The following is a 24,928-nucleotide window of genomic DNA, read 5'->3' as shown; positions in this document are numbered from 1 at the left end:
TTGATATAGGTAGGTACAACCATTACTACCTACACAAGAAGATCAACAAATATTATAATATCATTCCGTAGTTTGTATTATAATTATCATTTTTTTTTATAATAAATGCGATATCCATATTTTACTAAGTCCAAGAGGTATTCACGTTTATTACTGGTCTATCTCGCCTAGGTATACCATAATATACCTACCTACTCCTCAATGTTTGACTCGTTAATAAAAATAACCGGAAGCATTATACATTTATACTATACTATCTAATCATATATCATTTCACGAGGGATTTATTATTATTATTATTTTCATTATTATTCACATTGTTCATGTTGAGATCATCAATCGCCGTGACCTTAAAAAGTGAAATTTTCGCCCCCCGGAGACTGATAGTTCTCCACGAGGGGACCGGTTATCGTTACGATCTGCTCATCGTCGTCGTGATATTGTTTTTGAGACTGGCTTAGTCGCCATCCAGAACGTCTACCAACAACATCACCATGATACTACAGGTTAGTAGAACATAACTATGTATAAATCATATTTTTATGTATAAACACATAATTGTCATACAATTATAATATTAATTTTAATTTTTTAAATTGAATTACAATTTTTAATCCCAATAGCCATGGTTTTACGTACTACTCGTGTCCTAATATAACATTTTTGTTTTCATATTTTAACTCTAATAAAATGTATTTACATCAATAACTGTTGATCCTATATGATACACATCACTCGAATGAAAGTATACTTTACTATCTAAATGTATTCATTTTAACTACTTAAGCTTTTGTTAAAAATATTTCTAGTTGAATATGAATAACATTATTTTTAGTAAAATTGGTATTGCAGTATTTAAAAAATGAATTTTACCTCAAAAGCTGTGAGACTTGATATCAGCAAGACTTGATAATAATTATTAATTATTGATGTTATGAATTTAATTGTAAAAGTTAAATTTCAAATTGTTACTGTTGAGTTTTTATTTATATTTTTATTTATATTGATAATAGAATACAAAATCAGTATTATTATTTACACAGTCCGTATTCTTAAACAATTATTATTTGAGATCGAATCCGGTAAAGCGGAAATATGAAATAATTACTTGGGTATACATCGTGTGTGTGTTTTATTTTATTTTCACTTTTACGAATTTTATAACACATATTATATACTTACCAATTGTTTTAGCAGATTGTGTGTGAATTAATTCGTATAGAGCTGAAAATAATTATTTATGTTATTAAAGAAAAATACATAATTTTTAAAATTACATAACTTGTTTAACCTAATATAATAATATATTGTACCTATATACATTATACATTACACATACATACATACATACATACATACATACATACATACATACATACATACATACATACATACATACATACATACATACATACATACATACATACATATATACATACATACATACATATATAAATACATACATACATACATAATACATGGAAATAGCGTAAACTTAGCATGGTAAATACACGTTGAAAAGGAAATTAAAATTGCTATTTTTCCTGATGATTTCATGATTCAACTTGTACAACAGTCATGTAATTCTATGATTTGTAAAATAGCTTAGGGATCTTCAAAATTAAAATACCCATTTCTTTTTAATTGGAGCAAAATTGTATTTTTTTATCGTACTTTGGTCATTGATTAGACGTTTGTTAAGTCGGATTAGTTACGCTATTATTATTTAAAACGATAATATTATTGTATACTATCTACAGGCTAGTCTTTTTTAACCAAAATAAGCAACCCGGTATTACATATAATAATGTTTATACCTCCGTAATTTTTTTGCGCTTTTAAAAAAAGTGTTACATAGTTGAATATTATTTCAAATTATAACACAACATTAAAATAAAATATCTTACAAATAGTTACATTTTTTTTAGTTATGATTTTGAGGTTTTTCTTTTTTATAATAACTTATATATTTTTATTTTTTTAATCAGAAGCAGAATATTATTTTAAAATTTGTTCGTGTATAAATTTAACATATAATTGTATTAATAAGGATTTTACGTTCAGATAAATGGAGTAGTGGTCCACATATTTCTCCGATCTTATCTAAAATTAAGATATTATCATTAATTTAAAAATACTATTTAATCTATATTCGATGTTTCTACATTACCACATTTATTAAAGTATCTTGTTTCATTGGTTAATGAAACTAAAAATGTAGTAAATTGAAATCACGATAGTAAAAATGTTTACTAGACAAAATTGTTTTTATATATACCTGATATCGCGTTATGGTATCTAACTATATATAAAGGTACTTTTACATATATCTCGGTGCGTGAAAACGTATTTCAAAAAAGAACAAAATGTAACCAATTGAATGTGTGGTCAACGTTAGAAAAGCCACACTGTGGATGGTATTTATCGGGTGGGTATAATTAAACACGTTGCTTGCTACTAGACGAGAAATTGTATAACCAGACACAATAAACAAATGATAAATATGTAATATATTGGCTAATCAATAATCATATGGAAATCATTAAACGCGTTAATAGATTATGTCAATTGATAAGTATTTTCGAAAACGTGAAATATTGTTTGTGATCTGACTTGTACTTATACACAATATTACATGTCTATATACCATGTTATCTACGAATCGCGTATTCGCGTAGATCGTCGAAACAATATAATTTTTATTGGTCTTTGCACTTTGCGAAATATATTATTCAATTCATCCGTGCCTGCAACAGTTCGTTAACACTTCGATATTTTGTTAATGTATACTATTGTACTTATAAGTACCTGTGTTTAAAGCGATGCAATTCGATATAATTAACATAATACCTATATTAATATAACTAAGAAGGTAATTTTGGTCAGGTAAAATCTATGACTTTGCTTCACAATATTGTCAATTTATAGTTCAGTTGTTCATTTGAATAACCTCTCCAACCCTCGTGAAAAAACTCTCAATTGAATAATAAAGTAAATAAAAATCAGTACATCGCATTCTTTGATACGGCAAACTTATAATGACATTACTACTTGGTAACTTACTGCTGATATTTTTTCATGTCTTAATTATTTTTAATATAACTCTGGTCTTATGTTATTGTTATATATTTTATTTCCTAACACAATATATGTGTACAAAAACCAAAAACGCATCATCCTTGAGGTCGATTACACGTTCGTTTTCCAATTATATAATATAAGTAGTATGTATCTATAATGTACACACCTGACTGGAGTACCTAGATAGTGTTAGAACGAAAATAAATACGTGACATCCAATATTTATTCATGACTTCTTTCAGTAAACGATTTTCTTGCGTTTAGGCACCTAGTGTTTTTTATAGGATTATTTATGTTTATGTAAATTCATAGGTTATCCTAGATTATTCTATACATATATACAAGAATAAAATTTACGAAATAATAGATGAAAACACTAATTCTTAAGTATTTATGTTTATATAATAGATACTATGTATATGTACCTAAGTAACAAGTTAAAAATGAATAATTTTGCTAAAATTCGAAGTATACTTAATATATTATCACTATGCAATAATTTTGATTGGAAATTATTATTCAAATACCTTGTTGAAATAATATGCAGACAAAATAAAAATCTATGTAAATACCTATTGATCAAAACTTATTACCGTGTAATAATAAATACGCATTCATTCAACATAGAATACAACAATGAACCATACAATATTATTACTCAATACATTTTAAAATATAAGTCATTCGTGATCATCAGACCATTTTGTTTTACAAAACACGGCTAATTAGTTATTACATACTTATTTTTAAGTGAGTTACATCGTAATACAATACAATAACGACGATTAACTCTTAATCTAGATAACTATCTTGACACTAGAACAGCAAAACGTAACGCCTAAAAAATCATCTCAAACAATATTGAATTTTATCAAAACATATTAAAAACACAACTATAAAATTTGAAATGTAAAATGTATAAATAAGAGACAACAGTTTATATCAATATTTATTATAACGTGGTAATAATTTATAACTGTATAATTTTTTGGCAGGGTCAATGTTACTTTTTTGTACACATGACTGGAACAATAAATTCTATATAATTGTATCAATATTTACAATTTGTAATATTTTAATCGACTCATATAAATAAGCAAAAATATACGCAGTTGGAATATTCTAATATTTATAATTTTTTTAATTATCTTTTTTCAAGTTGGTCCTCATTTCTTGTACCATTTATTATTCAATACATAGTTATGAGATTTTAATATCAAGTGTGTGCCCTAATATTTTGTTAGCTAAGTAAGTAGGTAAGTAAGACCATTGTAGATATTTATGTAAGAATATTAAAGAAACTCAAATTGAACCTAAGTAATATAAAACGTCATTAATAAGTTTTCAAATATTATATTTATCAAATTTTGCAATTAATGAATAGATATAGGTAGTTAATAATTAGAACCTGTTTATTATCGTAAGCCATCCACATAAATAATTTTAAATGGATATAATATACTGTGATGCATAATATTTTAGTGTTGTAGTGTTTCTAATATATTTTCTGCCACTCAGACAGCAATTTTTTGTTTAATAATATTATTATAACATTATAATAACGAATAATATTAGTATAACGTTATTATAATACTATTATAATATTATCATTACAAAATGCTGTCTGGGCATGTATATGTACTTAATTACAAAACTAGTTTCTTTTTCGTAAGATCATATCGTTTCTAAAACAAATCTGGTAGCGGTGAAACACAGTTCAATTGGCTTAAGCCTCAGTGAAAAATACTTCGATGCACAATACTGCAAGGTTTTCCATAAAGAATGTCCTAGTTTCAAAACGATAAATTTATTAAAGTAATACACTAACACATCTTAAGCAGTAAACAATCAAAACAGCAGGTTATCAAGTTTTTTACATGTTTTTTCTTCCCACAGATGTTCAATATGCCCCTCCCCGTCAACGGTTATGAGGTCATAATTCATAACGATAACCAAACTCGTCCCAAATCCTGGCTAAAATGTGAGGTGTAGGTAACTAAACCGATGGTCCTTTAGATTATTTCTCTCAGTTCTTCAAGCAGAGGTGAAAAAACCAGGGATTCAACTGGTTCATTTGATAACTGCAGATGAATTTCGCTACGGCCAAAACCCGAGGAGTAATGATTTTTTGAAACCACAATATTCTTTATGGTACACCCTGTTTAGATTTATGACGTACCTACGTGTATTCAGTCCAGCAAAATAAGACGCCGATTCTGCGCATTACCACGCAACACCCTGCCAACGATTTCGGTTCCACTATGGAAGAGTGACGCGTGGGGATGCTCGTCGGGCCGTAACGTGTTCTTTCTGCACTGGACAGAGTGTAGTAATATGATTTCATTAAAATTTACAACCAACTCAAGTCCTTACTAGTAAGATGTTCTAGGACCATAATTGAACACTAGGTGGGTAGGTACTTACTATATAATATAGCTATAATAGCTATTTAAATATTGAATGCCTAATAGGGGTTGTGGATTTCGATTAGTTTGGAATTAGGTACCTCAATATTATAAGTATTAAGGTATAATTATACTGGTACATCACAATAATGATAATATTTTCTTCAATATATTGAATAGGCACCCATATAATATAATATAGTTAGTATAGAATATTATTGTGTAACAACATAATATTATATACATGAGAAAGAGTGAGGAAAGTTCGCATGGGTCGTAGCCAATAACGAACAATGAAAACAATGCATCTACAACTATAAATTATTTAATAATTTCGGTATGAAAAGGAAATATAAAATCACAAGCAACCTACAGTTTCGGCACGGTGACGAGGTTCAAAGTGTTCGTATTAGAGATTCCGAACCGTGCAATCCATACGCGTACACATCCATGATCCGTCAGATAACGTGTACTGCACGCTATTACATTGTATTACATATGAGTTAGGTATTATGAGTATATTATTGTATTCCACAAGATACGTGCCGCGTATGCTTTGTGATATCAATTATAACCAATAAATTATAGAATATGGTATTGATCTATTCGTGCAGCGAACTTATAGGTACATTTACGTGCCACCATAAAAACATCATACATTCATGTTATATTATAAAGTATATATTTTATTTTACTCACACATATTAGGAAACGCGTAATCCTGTAGAGCTTACGTAGAAAATAAAAATGTCCATGTAATATGAATTACCGTCCGCGATGGTACACCTAATGGGAGTATCTATATATCTAATACTAACATTTAAATCTTTTTTTTTTTTTTTTTTTTTTTAATAATGGTAGGTTAGGTACCTGAACTTAAATATCAACAATTTTAACGTTTTTTGAAAATATTTTTTTTAGATAATTATTTGAAGTCATAACCAAACAATATAAACAAATAGAATATATTACAAATGAGTAGCTAATATTAATATACTAATATGCTATTAAGTTCTTTGTTTATAAAGGATATTAATTACAATCTGTATACAATAATAATACAATAAGTAAATAAGTTGACATTTTTGTGTACTACCTAGACATGGCAGCGTAAGTGAAGGGGGGCCCATCGACACAACTTCCAATTTAAATATTAATAAGTTTAGCTAGTTAACTGCTTAAAAATGTATAAATCTTAAAAGAAATAATTGCAATAAAAAAAATATCTAGTAAATAATTTTATTTTATTTCATAAATATTTTGTAATTAAGTACTTGAAATTGTCTTAAAAAATGGTTTCCGAAAACATTAAAATGTTTTGAGAAAATGATTGTAAAATTGTAAACCTTTAAAAGAATCATACTGTTCAAAGCATATTTTTTACAGCGAATTGTATCAAACCAATGTGTAAAGATTTTATTTTTATTTTTTTTTTCGTCTTAATTTACCAGTCCAACGAAACTACACGCGGGTTGTTGCGCAACTCGATTTTACACAATTCAATTATACAATATATTATATATATAATATAATAATAATAACATAATACAGATATTTTGAGTTTTGACCCAGTGTACATGGTCAGCGCATCATAACACAATAATAAAATAATTAATATATTATACATATATAATATAGCTATTGCGCTGTGGAAGTAACCGTGGCGTATAAATAATATGCATATATTATAATATAATATAAATTAGTTAATTAATTAGTCATGAAAAAAACTCAGAAGAATAACATAAAAAATAAAAATCGAAAGCGAGCTCACTGTTTAAACATCCATAATAATATTACAGTATAGAATTATAATAGTAGTTGTAGACGGTAGTCGGTTGCAGGTAGGTTTAATAATAATTGGTATACCTACCTGTAGCCTAATGATATGGGTATTTTGTTTCCCGGCGGCGGCGTACAGGCGAGAAAAACAAACAATCGGAAAGAGCACATCAGCACTGTGTACATGTTATGCACAACATTTATTATATTCTATCTATTTTTTTTATGTCTACGTGTGATGAAAAATTGTCTTGCGTAACGACTAACGGCTGTGCAAAATGTACGCTTGGCACGTACATATTATTATTATATCTTAGGGTTTCTCAAGCGGGATTTTAAATTTTACGATTCATCGTTTTTTACACGGCAGTAAAAATTATATAGACAGCTTAATTTTTACCATTACAATAATACTTTCGAGATAATTACTAATGCTGACCCAATGGCCAGTGTACAAAATACAAAAACATATTATGTACAACTGGACTACTGAAGTTTACAGAGGTATACAATTACATATTATTATTATATATTACTAGGTAATTAATAATTATCGACAATATCGATTTGACAATATTATTGAGAGTATTAGTTATTATTAGACTACTTTTGTTTTACACAATTTTGTTCTGAATAATGACTATTTTCAACCGTTACTTCATACACGCGTTTCCTATATGCCAGTACTTTAATACTAGGTTTTTCGAGTTCTCTTTTTCCGGATACCGATCGATGACTCTCAAATCGCGGCGGTAAATGCTCGTGGTCACCGGTTCAACAGCCTCGGCTGGCGGTATAAGACGCCACAGACGTGAGATCCTTGGGAAGATCGCGTAAGCCCGTAGGTTAATACGTACGAAACATTAAAACCACTGCAACGCGTTACATTCGGTGGTATATTAAAATACCATACGACGTCAGTCGGACGGATGTATTATCATAATTTATATTATACACAGTGACTTTCTTCGTTTAGAATAATTAGCCATAAAACGGCTATATTAATAGGTAGGTAATAGTATTATTATCGTGGCCCGGGGTATGAGACGCGCTTGCGATTGATATTCGGCGGCGGCGACCCGGTGGTCGTTTGCACATAACATAATGTATATATAATATAATATTATAATAATAATTGTTGCTTATAATATATACCTAATATTATAATGAAACGATACGTTATATTATTATTATGTATTATGCGGCGGCGATCGTGACCTTTCACCCGGCGAAAAGGTGCGGCGGCGTGAACGCGAAGAGAAGAATATTCATATACACGCATTATATACCCAAGAATGTCTCGTAGTAAGACGTGCACATTATAAATATATACACACACATTATTATACGCGTCATATTATGCACCGCAAGATCGATATCGGATGAAAGTAGTCGTCCGAGACTAAATCATCGTCTACTATAATATTATGTACGATTTATATATATATATAGGAATTCATATTACCTATACCGCGATGCTGCAGCTCCAGTGGAACCGGGTGGGCGTGAGCTTATGTGTATATAATGTATATAATATATATAGATATATGTGTGTGTGAGTAAATGACAAGTGAACTTTCTCCGTGGTTATGCATTACATCCCATATACGCACCGTGTGCATACACACACACACACAACACACATACACATAACTTACGGTGATATTAAGAGGATGTCAGCGCATTGTTTGTTTTCTCTGTCTGTCCCACGCGTAACATAGACAAAACGCATTAGCGCAAAATCATTTTTTTTTGTATATGTATTTGAGTACTAATCGGAAGTAATCAAACAGATAAAAAACATCCATCACACAAATCGTAGAAAATAATATTTTTGAGGGTATGACATATCCAGGGCTTAATGTGGAAAGAAATTCCCGGGAGGGGGGGGGATGGAGGGCTCCTGCTATCTCCATATAGTTTTAAGCGTTACATGTATTATAATTACATGTGGTATAATGTGTAATGCGTATATGTAACGTATAAACAGTGAATGTGTAAGCATCTCATCCAAATTTTAACCCTGATTAATGTTAATCCTAATTTGTTAAAGGGGACGCTTTTTAACCACCGCCAGAGGCTGAGGGACTGCCCCCCTGTGTCCCCTCACTTTAACCCCTGGACATATCGACTTTTCTGGATATTGTCTGAAAACAATTTAATATCCATATAAATTTTAAAGTCGTGGATTACAAAGTCAAATAATAATATAATATGAAACCGATATGTCAAATCCTCAAACATAATATTATCATTGATAATTGTTGTAATCAGAGGGATTTCACTTTAAGCTGATTACTCAAAATCACAGGAACTAGATTTTACGAAAGTGTGTTATATGTAGGTATTGCAGCGCGTGCGGGTCTGAGAGAGAAAACAAATATTGCGCTGAATATACAATATCCTCTCATAAGTCGTGTGCCAGCGTTATTTGCATATTATACGTGTGAACGTAATAATGTACCTACTATACCAAGTCGAGAGGATCGCAAGTGTTAAGTGAATATAGGTATATTGTATAAATCTATAATATTATAATGACGTTGCAATATAGCCACATAGGTAGGTTACCTTATAACTATCGTACGGGTACCCGTCGTCGCCGTCGCGCGTCCACTTTGCTATTTAATTCGTTAAACTTAATATTACTATACGCCCGCGTTTTATTTTTTACGGCCGTGCTGTTTGTGCAGTATGCATATTATATTGTTATAGATATATTATATTGCCTATACATTGTTATAATAATATAAAATATTATCGTCGTAACGCTCGTGACGTGTCTCTGAGATGATGACGTTATATTCGCGCGGACATGCCGCCCGTTATAAACGACAGCGGTCGTAAGTCCCGAAATGGGCGGTTACGACGTTTCGTCGATCCTATATAATGCGTCGCGGCAGCGTGTGAACGCTGACGGTCCGTCGTAAAATAAATCGCGTACCATAATAATATCGTCGCTTATCCGGCAGCCCCGGATACGCGTATAATATTATACTATATATAGGAGGAGGAGGCTTACAGATTTCGGTAATTACGCGTGTCCCGCAGATTAGAAACAATATATTATCATAATATGTTTTCGGGACGAATTAAGAATAATATTTTATACTCGTGTTTCACATGAAGTAAAATGCATCAGCCGTACGTCGTTTTGACGCTTTTATACGCTTGCTGCACGCGTCCATTATATAGATAGCGCCGCGCGCCGGTCGATATTCATAATCAAAATTGTACGGTTTTGTACGGTGTTATTATCGCTTTCACTCGAAAATCCCGCCTTTACAGCCGACTATTATTTATTACATACATATTATAGGTTATACTGTTTTTTGACTATAGGTACTCGTTAAATTTTATAATTTTTATAAAATCAAATATTGATGTTTCATCTTTCGTCCGCATTTTCATAGTTTATTTACATATATATTTATGTCTAATCTTTTTCTGCGCTTCGTATAATTGTACATATTATGTTGAAAATATACAGAAGGCGTGTGAAGAATGTTTTTCGTTCCCGGGATCCAATTACATTTTTATAGGTAGTTATGGGAACTAATATCACATTCTTCATATCAAATAATGGCCGTATGGAATAGGCCCAAAAGATATTAAAAAAATAAATATAATTTGCACCAAAATTAGTGTGACAGGAAAGACATTATAAAATTATACCTATGGTTATAATATATCAAATATAGTTTGTGTCAATTTAAATATGTAATTTTAAATATACTTGATATATTATAAATAATATAAATAGTATGTATATACAATTTTGTAAAAGTAATATAAACAACAAATCATTAGTATAGTTATAGTACCTATGTCCTATATCCACATAATTTTTTATAATTTATTATTAAGTAGGTATTATAAATCATCTTTACTAACCACTTGCTATTATAAATAATGTTATAAACCTTATATTGATTAAGATTGAACTTTTAAACGATTCAAGTATACAATTCTAAACTCAATATCTGGAATGAAACATACAGCCATATACAGGCAATTCTTACCCCGGGTACCTATTTAGACGTTTTTATACGATATTATTTATTTCCTTAATCTCATTTTATGCACTTGCATCATTTATTATGTCAACAATCGCTCATAATAACACTTTATGCTATACTCTGACACGCAGTATACGATATTAACGTTTATATTATAGACTCATAGGTTAAAAATATTACCTTGTTCGGACACGTTCTTCGGGCGTCTCGATGTATAGATCATCGCACAATAATTACACCTATAGGTATAATACATTATAATATTATACTATTGTAGTATTGTGCACAATCATCGATTTCGTGCCCGCGTGTTGTTATAATAATATTATCGTCGTAGGTAATGCCATGGAGAGACTCTTCCACTTGAACGTCATTATCAACAAAAAAATAGCTTCTACACGTTTTTATCGACCGCGTTCATAATATCACATTGTATTATAGTGGTAAGTAGGTACATGGATATTTAGACGTTGACCGCAAAACGGATTCATAGATAAAATATACCGAATTAAAAAGTAAAAAAAATTTCGTTACGATTTCGCCACCCGCGTAGGACGCGTCCGATGGTATTTATTTATTTTTTATTTACTATTATTATTATTATTATGATAAATCAGAGTTACGACGTGTTGCATCAAAAACAAAAAACAAATTTTACGGAGAACACCGAGCCCAACCCGAACACGCTTTCACTCCGACGCTTTCTGCCTCCGCCGCCCCGGAGAGGTCATGTCTGTACACAGACGGGTCAACAGTTCATGACTTGATATTTCGCACACGACCGTCGAGTAAACAAAACGACCGAGCGTACCTACGTTATAATAAGCAACCGCACATATGGGTGATTTCTCCACGCGCCGCCTCACGAGACATACAAATAAATAAATAAAACGAACGACGACTGTCAAGTGGGGAAAAGGACTCGAGGCGCTCTTCTGTAATGATAATATTATTATATTATGTTACACGATAATAATACGACTTTGCTCTGTACATTACAATGGTCTTTGCAGCTACATAATATATTATATTATGCGTATAATATATTATGTGTGTGTGTCTGTGTATGTGATTTGTACGGTTCCGTGCCAGACCACTCTTTTTAGCGGACCACTTAACGTCGCGGAAACGAAAATATCACTAGGTACACAATAATATAATAGCATACCTACTTCATATAATGCAATGTACCTACGTCTCGTTGAAAATATTATAATATAGTTCCGTCCAATGATAAAAAATATATATTAATGAATAATAGCATTGATTATAAATACTAGTATTTATAATTAATGACAATAGGTACTTATTACTTGTAAGCACGTGTGTTCAGCCGTTCAGACCCATATAAATGGTGAAATATTGTATGGGTGTGTAAATACGTCAAGCCTGGTGCCAGAATATTAGTTTTGTAAACTCTGAAATGTGAGTCTCGTGGAGGGTAAATATTTATTTGCCTTAAGTTAACATTTTTTTTACCACTGAGAAGTGACATTTTATTCATTAAATGGTAATAAATATATCTGAAGTACAAGACATCGTTCAAAATTTGATGTATTCCTACATACAACAACTTACCAGCTACCAACATAACCTAAACTCTAAAGACCTCTTGGAACTTTTTTTGTTTTTAAAGAGCTAAGACAAAAATACTGTACCTATGAAACCAGGGTACACAAAAAATGCACAAAATATAAGAGTTAAAAATTGTGAGTAATAAGAATTCATGATCCAGTAGTCTAGTTTTATGTCCCGCAAATAGAACTAAAAAATATGTATAGTGTACTGAGTAATATAATTAACTAAGTTATAGAGTGAATCTACTATCTGCATGATTTTATTAGTTAAAAGTTAATAGATACCTAACATACCTACTAAATAATATATTATTCAACTCTAAAAGTTTAAAATTAATACCAATAAAATATTTATATAACTAGTAATATATTATATTACTCAATTAAAAAATGTTAAATATTTTATTTTTAAAAAATCACCTAGGTCAAACAATAGCGATTGTGCAACTTTCATTAATTATTTTCACAACTATTTTGTTAAAAATTCACCGCGTTCCTTTTTATTATAGCATACTGCACTGTAGAAGTGTAGTTGTGTAGGAAATTTTAGAAGTACAAGTCTACAATATTATTAAATCAAGAAATATATACGTTACTAACCTACTTTTATTTAAAACCATTATGTATTAGCGCGGTTAAACAAAAAATATTTAAGTTTTAAATTTTAACTGCAGTAATAGATTTCAAGATTTGTATATACCTACTTAAATACGATTCTAATTTAACGTGGGTAGGTACTTATAATTTTTCAAATTAACAGAAAAAGCTAAGTAATATTACAATTTACAATGTACCATTATAAATCTATGGATAAATTATTGAGTTGATTAGAAAATGAACTAATTATAGTTAAGTTAGAAGTGCAAAAATAAATAACTTTTTATTTGGCTTTAACTTTTTAACTAATTAGTGTAATATCCACTTTTGCATAATAATTGTAATATTGTACGTATATCTAAGTAATACATGTGTCGTAAATTCATTTTATAACCTTAATATACATTTATCATAGTTCATTAGTTCATACTATTATAAATAGTAGGCGTATAGCCACGTGACGCATGTATATATTTATTAAAATCGTAAAAATTATGCGATATTGTTTGAAATCGTTCTCGTAGCATCCCTATATAAATACATTAAAAAGCGTATGATAAAAATATAAGTCTATAATATGTAAATATGATAGTGATGAGGTGTAAGTTATATTAAATTGTTTCATTCAATAGTCATCGACGATATACGCTTGTTTTTACGATTCACACACGTTTTAGGTATTGCCAATGTATGTATGATATATCATATATATGTATAATATGTATACACCATACACACTGCATACCTACTGGCAATCATTAATCGTGAGTCCAATGAAAGCAATGTGAAAATAATACATTGAATGATGTGTAAAATACACGTAATTACCAATACATTATGCACGTGAGGTTATGAAAAGTATTACTTATTATCTCCTACCGTGTTGATACAACATGCATGCTGCATGTATAGGTACCTACATATACGAGTAACGATTAACGAGTAATGACAATGTGTGTGAAACACCTACTAAATCATACGGGTGAATTGTAATTTTTCTACAAATTCATAATATTATCCAAATACCACAAAAATAAGTTACAATACACAATCTACAAAAACAATAAAATACATACATGCTAGTATTTGTAAGTTGTTATGAATAATTTTATTATTGTTTACTTTCATTGAAAACAATTTGTGTAATAACGCATGTGTTTAAAAAAAAGTCTGATAAATAACTTATTAGAACTTTCCTAAAATATTTTTTAACTTATTGGTACAAATGTAGAAAATGTCCTACAAGAAATAATTTCAAATAATTATGTATTGGAGTATCATTTCTATTAAATTATCACAAGTCTGACTGTCTAAAATATTCAGCAAAGTATTATAAAAAATGTATTTACAGGTATATACCTACTCAAATTAAGGCTACCTATTTTTTATTCCATCAATATATGTATATTTGGGTTATATTATATTGAAAACTATCTACCTATTCTACATTTCTACCTATAAGGGGATTTGTTTGATATTTCCATTTATTAGTTAACATTTGTAAATAAAAATATTTAATTTAAATTTTTGTACACCCATTAGCCATTACATACAATTATGAATATAATGATTTTTTTTATTTTCATCGTTCCTCATTTGGATTAAAACTATTACTGTGCAACATTTTCGATTCCAATTATTCCACTGTTGTCTTACCTAATAAACCCGCGAGTTCGTTGGTCAATAATAATACGCTTTCTCACGCTTGAAGATTGATTCTGAAAAATCAGGATTCGTAGAACTTAAAATCGTGCAACAAAATCTCTTTAATCATCTAACATTTCTTAACATCTATACTTATACTTTTCTCTTTAAACTCATATAATGACTTCGTCACTATTTCTGTGTCCATTTCACCTACAGTATCTTATATTTTTCAACAACGTATTAAAATATATACCTAATATATTATATTAGGTACTTAGGTGGTTATATATTATGCATTATGTAGGTATATATTATTGAAATATTTTTTGTCAAATTGCATTTTCATGTAAATTTGTTGGTAACTAATAACTTAAATTTGTCTCGTTTATAGGTATCATCATTATGTGTGTTTCTTTTAATCGCTGGTTCCTGTTGGGCAGATCAGCAACAACAACTGGGAATTTCTAGTTCTCTAGATGCAGAGTCCATTAACGACTTGGCAAAAAAACCTCTGAAACTGGATCCAAAGTTACGTAAAGCTTTGCTCAAAGTACTCAACCGATTGGAAGAAGAGGATAGATTAACCGAAGTAAAGCTGGCGCAAGTTGAATCACAACAATTCCAACAAAGAGAACAACAGCAACAGCAGCAGCAGCAGCAGAATCAGCAGCAGCAACAGCAGAATCAGCAGCAGCAACAGCAGAATCAGCAGCAGCAACAGCAACAACAGCAACAGCGGAATCAGCAGCAACAGCAGAATGAGCAACATCAGCAACAACAAAGACAAAGGCAACAACATCAACGAAAGCAAATACGATTACTAGATCAACAACAAATACAAATACTAGGCCAACAGCAAATTCAGTTACAAGATCAACAGAATAGACAGTTACAGAATCAAGAGCAGAGATTGGAGCTGACGCAGGACCAAGAGCAGATACTGGAACCGTCGCAGGATCAAGGAGTTCAGATACTACAGCCACAAGACTTACAACAGCGACAGAACTCACAATTGCAATTGAAACTCAACGTACAAGAGCCAACGGAACTAGTGCAACAAGAACAGCAGGTCTTTACGTCGTCACAGACGCCGACAGTAGCATTGCCCACTTCAACAGTAGCGTTGACCACTCGCACCGAAGCATTGCCTACTCCGACGGTAGCGTTGTCTACTTCAGTCTCGCCCAAGACGGCAACAGTAACGCTAGCTGCGTCCACGTCATCAGCACTGTTACCCCCACTGTTGCCGACGCTCTTGCCACCCACACTCGATTCATCCGAGGCCCCTAAGACCGTGTCGATCGTCAATGACAACGCACCAAACAATGCACTGCGTACGACGCCGACTGCGTCCACGGCACCAGCCACAGACACTGGGACCGTGGTTGACTTTTTCGAGGCACCCTTACTGACGGCATTCACGGTGCAACAGGACTCGGCGGGCGTCCCGCGGCGCGTCATACCCATTTTCACGGAACCGGGACAACTGGAGAGGCAGAAAATACTGGCCCTGGAAACCCGAGCGGAATCAGGTGACAGTGGTGACCGGAACACAGTTGAACCAGACAGGAGTGAACTGGAGTTCCTGAAAAGCGTTGAGTTGTCGAAGCAACGGCTACAGTCGGTACAATCGCGGGAAGAACTACAGCAACGAGAGTCGTTCGCCGTGCATCAACAGCTGAGGTTCCAACAACAACTGCAGCAGAGGGCGGTGCTTGAAGAACAACAACAGCTGCAACAGATCGTCCAACAACGACAACTGCAACTGCAACAACAGCAATTACAACTGCAGCAACAACAACAACAACAACAACAACAACAACAACAACAACAACAACAACAACAACAACAACAACAACAACAACAACAACAACAACAACAACAACAACAACAACAAAAACAACAACAACAACAACAACGACAACGGCAACAGCAGCAACAACAACAAAGGGCAGAAGTCTTCCAGCCGCAGCCGCAGCCACAACAGCAGCAACAGCAAAAGCAGCAGCCACAACAGCAGCTGCAACTACAATTGCAACCTGTCCAAGGGCAGCTGCAGAAGCAACCTAACCAATTTGTTCAACAACAGAGACTGCAGTTCGGCGACGGTCCGTTGGCGCTTCTGCCGCAATTCGCCCAGCAACAGACACTGCAGCAACAGCGAGTGAATAGGCAACCACAACCACAGTCGTTCGGTTATGGGTTGTCAGTGCCCAGACTCCCGGGAGACCTGGACGTGGTGTATAAGGTGTTGGCTTTGAATCACGAGGGCAGAAACGACAACGCGGTCGGGCCTCAGCCGTTGTTGTTCTGATCGGCGTCCGTCTGCATGCGGTCGGCGATCCAACGACGGTGGCGATTATCGTTATAACATTATTGTTGTTGTATCACCACACAAGTTATTGTTTTTATTTTTCAAAATATTTTTAGTCGATTCGTTTCCTCCACACCACTTGCAAGACCGGACCCGGCACAACAATATATTGTAATGACATAACACCCTAAGCATTCGCTCATGATATAATAAATTATTATTATTGTTTTCTAAAACACGTAAAAATTAGTTATTAATATTAACATAAAAATGCGATTTTTTTTATAACCAACCAGAGAAGCACTATTTTTTTACGGGCATTATTTTTTATTCTAAACGCTCATCAAACGTTTTTTTTTTTTTTAATAATTTGATAGTCTAATTATCTGTATTTTTTTTTCTTTAATGACCATCGTAGCCGGGCGAACGGTTTATTTTATTATTATGCAGTATGTAATTTAATAATAATATTGTTAATCTGTATTCGTGTTTTTATGAAGTGTCGTATATTTTGTACTTTGTAATTATTGTAAAATTAATTAATATACTTTTCGAAAATGCATTATTATTATACTTAGGTATTTATAGCTAATATAAGTTATTATTTGCTAGTAAATGTGCACACGATGTATGTATATTTATGTGTTTAGCATCTATACTTTCAATTTATTGTAATATATAGGTTAAATTATAAAACAACTGTTTCGACAACTAAACATTTGTTGGTGCATCATTCTTCACTGAATTACAAATATGCAAGTATATCTTGCTGTATTATGTTATTATTTGCAGGTGTTATTCTTGTTTTATAAAAAAAATATATATATGACTAGGTATAAGGTAATCAACTAAAGCTTGAGTATACAACGTTGTATTATTTAGAAATCAATTATTTTGAATGTAAACAAAAGTAATTATATTAATATAGTATAATATTATATTAAATTATAAATAATAAAATATGTTATAATCTTATATTTTTTTTTGTTTTTACTGTCTTGTGTTTTGTGCCATTTAATAAAAAATAAATAATTCATAGAAATATAGGTATACTTTTGTATTAGTATATTTTAGTAAGGTAATTCAGTGAGGTAACTTCACTGCGATATTATAGTAAGTTTTCAATATTACAGTTCACAATAATATAAAATTTAGTTTTTACAAAGTGCTTCGTAGGATCTATAGACGAGTTTCTGGTGAGTTCAAATTTGTTTTCAGAATCAAAATCGGACAACGTTAACTAACTTTAATTTTGTCAATACTTTAGGTCTTTTTAGCTAAAAATGACGGCAGTAACGAGGCCCCTTAAACATCGACTATGTAGTATGTACGGCCCTCAGACTTGAATATTTATAATTACAGATAGTAACATAGTGAAATAATTATAACATAAATTAAACAAAAATATACTTTGTATACACAATATTTAATGAAATAACGTTATGCAATGAAAATTATCACATTTCGAAAATAAATAATAGTTTTTACGGAGGAAATTTTTTACTAAACGTTGAGGTACCTATTTACTACCGTACCTTTTGAATAATTTCTGGTAGGAAGTAGAAGGACTGAGTCTACTTGCGTTCTCCCACCACTTTAACCTCTTGACTCGAATACCAAATCGTTATTGGCTCGAAATTAGAAATCCAAATATTCGATTAAAAATACAAAATTAATAATAGCAGCGCTATCTATTGACAAAAGTGAACACACCATTTGCGTTCTTGTTGAAAATATCAACCATGATCGCGGTCATCGGTCAGCTATTATTAAACAAATGATCATACCTACAACTGTGACAAAATATATTATGTTTTATAAGTATATAAATATAATTTGTCATGCACGTAACAACGACGTAAATTGTAATTTTATCTAAAATGTATTAGATTTTATCTTCATCGTACCCACAACTCACGTTTATTTGGTTTGGTGCTATAAAATTATTAGGAAACAAAAAAATCAATATAAACTGAAAAGAAAACAGAAGTTGAGAATTATTTTATCATGTATTAAATGATTGGTATCTATTTAAAGTACCCACGGTTATTAATTTCAAAGTTAAAACAAGTCAAAATCTGGTGTTGCGTAAATATCCCTTTTCCCAACTGTTGTTTAATAGTTTTATCCAATTATTAAGAAAAGTACCTGCTTGAGTTTTCTACTTTTGACCCACAAAATACCAACTGCCAAATGTTTTATGTTACAAATGGATATATAACTATATAAACCACATTCAAATTTGAAGATTGAGTTCAGCATGAGTATAAAGGTATAATAGTATGTACGTAAATACATAATATAAATTATAACTCACCCAAAAATTTAAATATTGTAAAAAATACAAGAGAACACAGATAATGTTCTTACCGCAGATTAAGTGAATTTACTGATTCACTTAACCTGTGTTCTTAGGTACCTAAAAGTTTGATAATACTGGTCAATTCACTCCTAACATCAAAACTAACGAAGCACACTATTGAAAATTGTAAATGAAAATTTGTTATGTCGCACGTGTGTAAGACTGAGACAACATTATCATTGTGTTGTTTTGAACATTTTATTTGTTAGAGCTATAAAAACTGAAAAAAGCAACACATATGTCAATTACGAAAAACCACAACTTATGCACACACTAGTGGATAAAAAGTACTACTATACCCAACTATAAAATAATAGTCGGTTTTACACACTACCAACATTATTCGGCAGAGAGCAACACACATTACCGTTATTACTTGTTCCAATAATTAATATTTTGTTGATCTATTTCCTAAGGAAAAATAACAAAATACACCTAATAAAATGTAAAAAGGTGGGCAAATGGGTGTCGCTTTGCTGTACAGTAGGTTACAAGTGGGTCACTGCAATGGATGGTGTTAAATTTGAATTCAATGATATAACATCATTGTATACGAAAAACGATTCTGAGCGAAGAAGGTCAGCCTAATACGAAACCCGTGTATAGGTTTGATTAAGTACTCGCAATATTTTAACCCATTTTTACACCCCTTTGATTTATAAGTTATAATACCATATGTGACGAATACAAATCCTCCAGCCCCAGATGCCTAGCTTGCCTTTTCAGATGCTTTCCATTCAACGCTAGTTAGCCGAAAATGTGCAAATGCCGCGCTGTGACACAATTGTACCTAAATTATAAATTAAAACACATTAAATATTAAATTCGATATTTGTTTATATTAAAGTATGTTCTATTGATGTTTAAAACGCATATTATGTTATACGCGAGAAGTGCAGCTTTCACTGTACCGATCTATGTAAATTACAATATTATTGTAGTCGACAGGTGTTCACGTGTTTTTGCTTACGATGTGGACATAGGCGTGCTCAGACTTAAAGTTCGGAGCGTGCCTATGAAAAATTTGATTTATATATTATACACACAGAGACAGAGTATAGTATAACTATTATAAAAAAATAGAGCAGGCACAAGTCACATTTGTATATTATAAGTTATAACATATTAATTAATTATTATTTATTAGTCGCGGGTTTGGATCTAAAAGAGGTTCTATGTAAATATTTTATGAAATTCACTTTTTTCGTTATATAGGCTATGGATTTTACCGCGCTTTTTTCTAGCTAGTAAATAATTCAATATGTTGAGAATCAAAGAAGTTATTAAGTGCAAAAAAGTTCTATCAGTCTTCAAAATAATACTCTTGAGAAACATAGATAGAACTGTACTTAATTTATTTAATGTTAGAACAAAAGGTTTTAAGTCAAAAACTATTTTATTGGGAACAAAAAGTTCTAAGTGTGATTTTTACTACCTACCTACCACGCATATAATAATTTGTACAATAATAATATTATTCTGAATTCATAATGCGTCGCAGTGGTCGGGCGATGTTGTAAAAGTTTAATAATGTTATAAATAGACATATAAGTATTTACTATAATAACATATTCTTTGGGATATTCCATTGTTCGACGTTTGCTCGCATTTTTTTATCATATTAAGTTTATATATTAAATAATTATAATATTGTAAATAATGTTTATAACAATAATAATATAATTTTCATAATATTACGACGCATTAATTTGACGGTGTTCTTAAATAAAATAAATTAATTATGTACGGGATCAGCATTCATTATTTTGTATGCTAGGTTGTTATAACTATGTAGAAGAAGTTCATGTGGTAGGTATAATACTTTTATTTATATTGTTTGTAAAAAGGTTCTATTCGATATTTGATTATTAATTTTTGGGCTAAAAGGTCCTCCCTCTAGAACTATTTGGTTCCAAGTTTGGTTTTATCATTATTATTTGATAACCAAATTCTTTTTCAATTATAACTGTTGAGATAATATAAATTCTGATTTAATTAAAAATGTTTTGATAATTTATACGTTCAAATCAAATAACTATAGGCTGAAAAATATTTAAACGCATTTAAATTGGCTTTTCTGAACAATTTCAAATTTACACATAGAACCTTTTGGATCCAAACCCACGTAGTATATATTTACAGCCTCATTCGTCTATTTTCTAATTTATTGAACTCGTCGATGACAGAACGCATGTCTACGCCACTTGTTAACTCTTGTTCAGTGAATAGTAAAAGTAACGAATATAATTCCTGTTTCATCGTAATCCTAAGTTTAGTTTTTATAATTGTCATTTTTGAAAACATTCGTTCGCATGTACAACTTGTGACTGGTATAAGGGTAAAAAGTTGCAAGGTTTTATAAAAACCACTGTATGTAGATATACTATTGTTAGTTTTCAGCCAATCAAGCCACAAATAAATAGATTTACTTGAGCACTGAGATACCATCAGGTTTATTAGATTCAGGCAAATGGTTTAAATAGTTTAAAAGGTTTATTTCAGTTTTTATTTCTGTACTTTAAGTATTTAAAAACTTAGCCAAAACATCACTCTTTTCAGTCTTTATATCCATGTGTACCAAACTAGCAATAGTTTCAGTAAAGCTTAAAGTTTCTTGATTGAATCTTAAATCCATTGACGATAAAAAAATCATCAATAACAATTCATAATAAACCGATATCTCCGGTTTTTCATTAGTACAACACTTATGTGCAAAAATATGTAAGTATATAAGTATTTAATAACTTATAAATAGCTTACTTGAACTACACATAGATTTTTTTTTAAATATGTAGGTACTTATTATTTTCTGACCAGCCCTTTCATCGGAATTCATTTTTTTTATGTTTAAAGTATTACGTAATTTACACATTAAGAAAATAAAAACTGACTAATGGGTACTTATTCAAATATTTAATTAAGTACACACTAAGAAAATAATAACTGGCTAATGGGTACTTATTCAAATATTTAATTAAGTAATCACTTTGGGCACTGTAGGCAGTTTACTGTTTATCTTTCAACTATTAACATTTAAGGTTAGGTAACGCAAAAATATTAAGTTATTTGAGTACTGGCTGTCAGTCATAACTACTCGACACTTAATAACTACGATTTTAGAATATTATATTTTTGTTTTATGTTGTTAGTATATTGGGTGTCTAAATGACGTTCTAGTGATTGTGACCCTACGGTTGTTTTTGTATGTTTATCAATTATCATATTATTCTATGAAAAACTTAAGTAGTTGGGTAATCTTAAGGACTAAGATATACTTATAATTATATCTTAGTCAGTGAGGAATCTCAATTCATTGCATTCTATGATTTTAAATTTTAATATGAAAAAAATATATAAAAAATAGAACTGCTAAAAGTTGAATAATAAATACCTAATTATTGTTACAGCTGTAGCGTCTCAATATATGTGTAATATTATTGAGGTACATGACGCTTCGACCCAAGAAAAAATCACGTGCTGTGCGCACATCTATGATGTGGAGGAAATAGCTAGGGGACACCATAATAAATAAAAGCTGCACCACGTGTATTACCTCATGCTTTTAAGCAACAAGGGCAATGTGATATTATGCCGTTTAACAAGCAAAGGTTGTGTGGAAACTTACGCGTTGCTGTCATCCTACATCGGGTACTTTCTAGTAATCCAGCGTGACGGTAGTAAAGCTTCAAGCTAAGTAATATAAAAAAGTGAGTGGCCACTAGCCACTAACGTATGTTAACAGGAGCCCGAGTAGTACCACTCAAAAACAGTGCTAATTTATGCTAATCTATCGGCCCACTCTACAGAACATACAGCTGAACATATAAGGGATCAATCGATCAGAAATATTGTGCAGATGTGAACTGGCAGGTAATCTCGCAAGCAGATTGGTTGGATGGCTTCAAAGTTATAACCAAAAATCTTCAAGTTGTTTCAAGTCTGGTTTTGCGTACCTATGCGACGAAAATATGGTAAAATATAATATGCCCCCCCTCGATCCACCGCTTATACGCCCCACTACTCTCATTGCTGCAGCAATTACTAAAACAATATAAACAATATGAATATTAAAAGGAATAATAATATATTTATATATATTATATTATTTATACAAACGTGTATAATATTATATAAATAAATAAAGCGTAGCCTTGAGTATTATTAGGTTTAGATATATTTAACGACCAGGTTTTGTCTTTCGAATTAAAAATTCATCTTCTGTAACTACCATAATAAATGTACGTAATTGTTTTAAAAAACTTATTACTTAATAATATTCTATCTTAAAGCACGTTATTACTTATTTCTAGTCACGTAACAATGACTTACAAATAATAAGGTATCAATAAAAACACTCCGATAAACTCCGAGTAAAGAAAACGCAAAGTATAAAAAAAAAACTGCTCTAAAGTTGTGATATCATTTTATAGCTATGTTTTTGAACTATAAATATTTTTATGTTCAAATAGTCTGCTAATTAATTTATTATAGTATTTTTAAATTTTAAATTTAAGTTTCCAAGTTAAGTTCAATTATTTATCAGACTATTTTAACATAAATTACATATATAGTTCAAAGATATGAAATGATATCACAACTTTTAGAGTAGTTTTTTTTTATACTTAGCGGTTTTTTTACATGGAGTATGGCAGAGTGTTTTTGTTGGGATACCTTATTATTTCAGGAACATATTGGTTTTACAATGATTTTTTTTTGTTTATTGGTTGCTTTATTATGACGTGTCACTAGTGCGTTGTAATGCGAGCCACGAGGAATATTATCTAATAAATTGTTGAAAATACGCTACAATAATTTCTATTATTGGCTAAAACTCTGATGATTTTGTTCAAAATGATTTGAAAACTACTTGCACCATGAACTTTTAAGTAAAATGTCCAATTAGATTATTGTATTTTCAAACTTCATTATTTTATTACAAAAGCACAATTTCAATTAGATAAATTTCTTTTGATGTATCATAATACACCTCATTCTACAACAAAATAAAAGCTAATGTTAGGCCATTCAAATCGTTTACAATTTGACACGTTACTGTCTATCGAATATACGTGAAGTGATCATTGAACGACAAATATCTTAACTTAACCCAGTTTAAAAAAAGTTAATCTAATTTTTTTTTTTAA

The 24,928-nt window shown here is 30.9% G+C and overlaps 1 protein-coding gene across 1 annotated transcript in view; it reads left to right on the top strand.

Annotated features, from left to right (window-relative positions):
• The first annotated feature begins 384 nt into the window (after nucleotides 1-384).
• The window catches only part of LOC100162260 (putative uncharacterized protein DDB_G0271606), a 25,450-nt gene continuing 906 nt past the window's right edge, over nucleotides 385-24,928 (top strand). Inside the window, exons 1-2 of the mRNA XM_029489637.1 lie at nucleotides 385-506; nucleotides 15,500-17,156. Of these exons, the coding sequence (XP_029345497.1) occupies nucleotides 495-506; nucleotides 15,500-17,156 (1,669 nt within the window). The 5' untranslated portion in view covers nucleotides 385-494. The remainder of the gene's footprint in view (nucleotides 507-15,499; nucleotides 17,157-24,928) is intronic.

Source organism: Acyrthosiphon pisum, chromosome A2 (genome assembly GCF_005508785.2).
Source record: "Acyrthosiphon pisum isolate AL4f chromosome A2, pea_aphid_22Mar2018_4r6ur, whole genome shotgun sequence".
In the NCBI taxonomy this organism is placed as follows: Eukaryota; Metazoa; Arthropoda; class Insecta; order Hemiptera; family Aphididae; genus Acyrthosiphon; species Acyrthosiphon pisum.
Note: the sequence above shows the minus strand (reverse complement) of the source record. Positions and strands in the feature narration are given on the sequence as shown.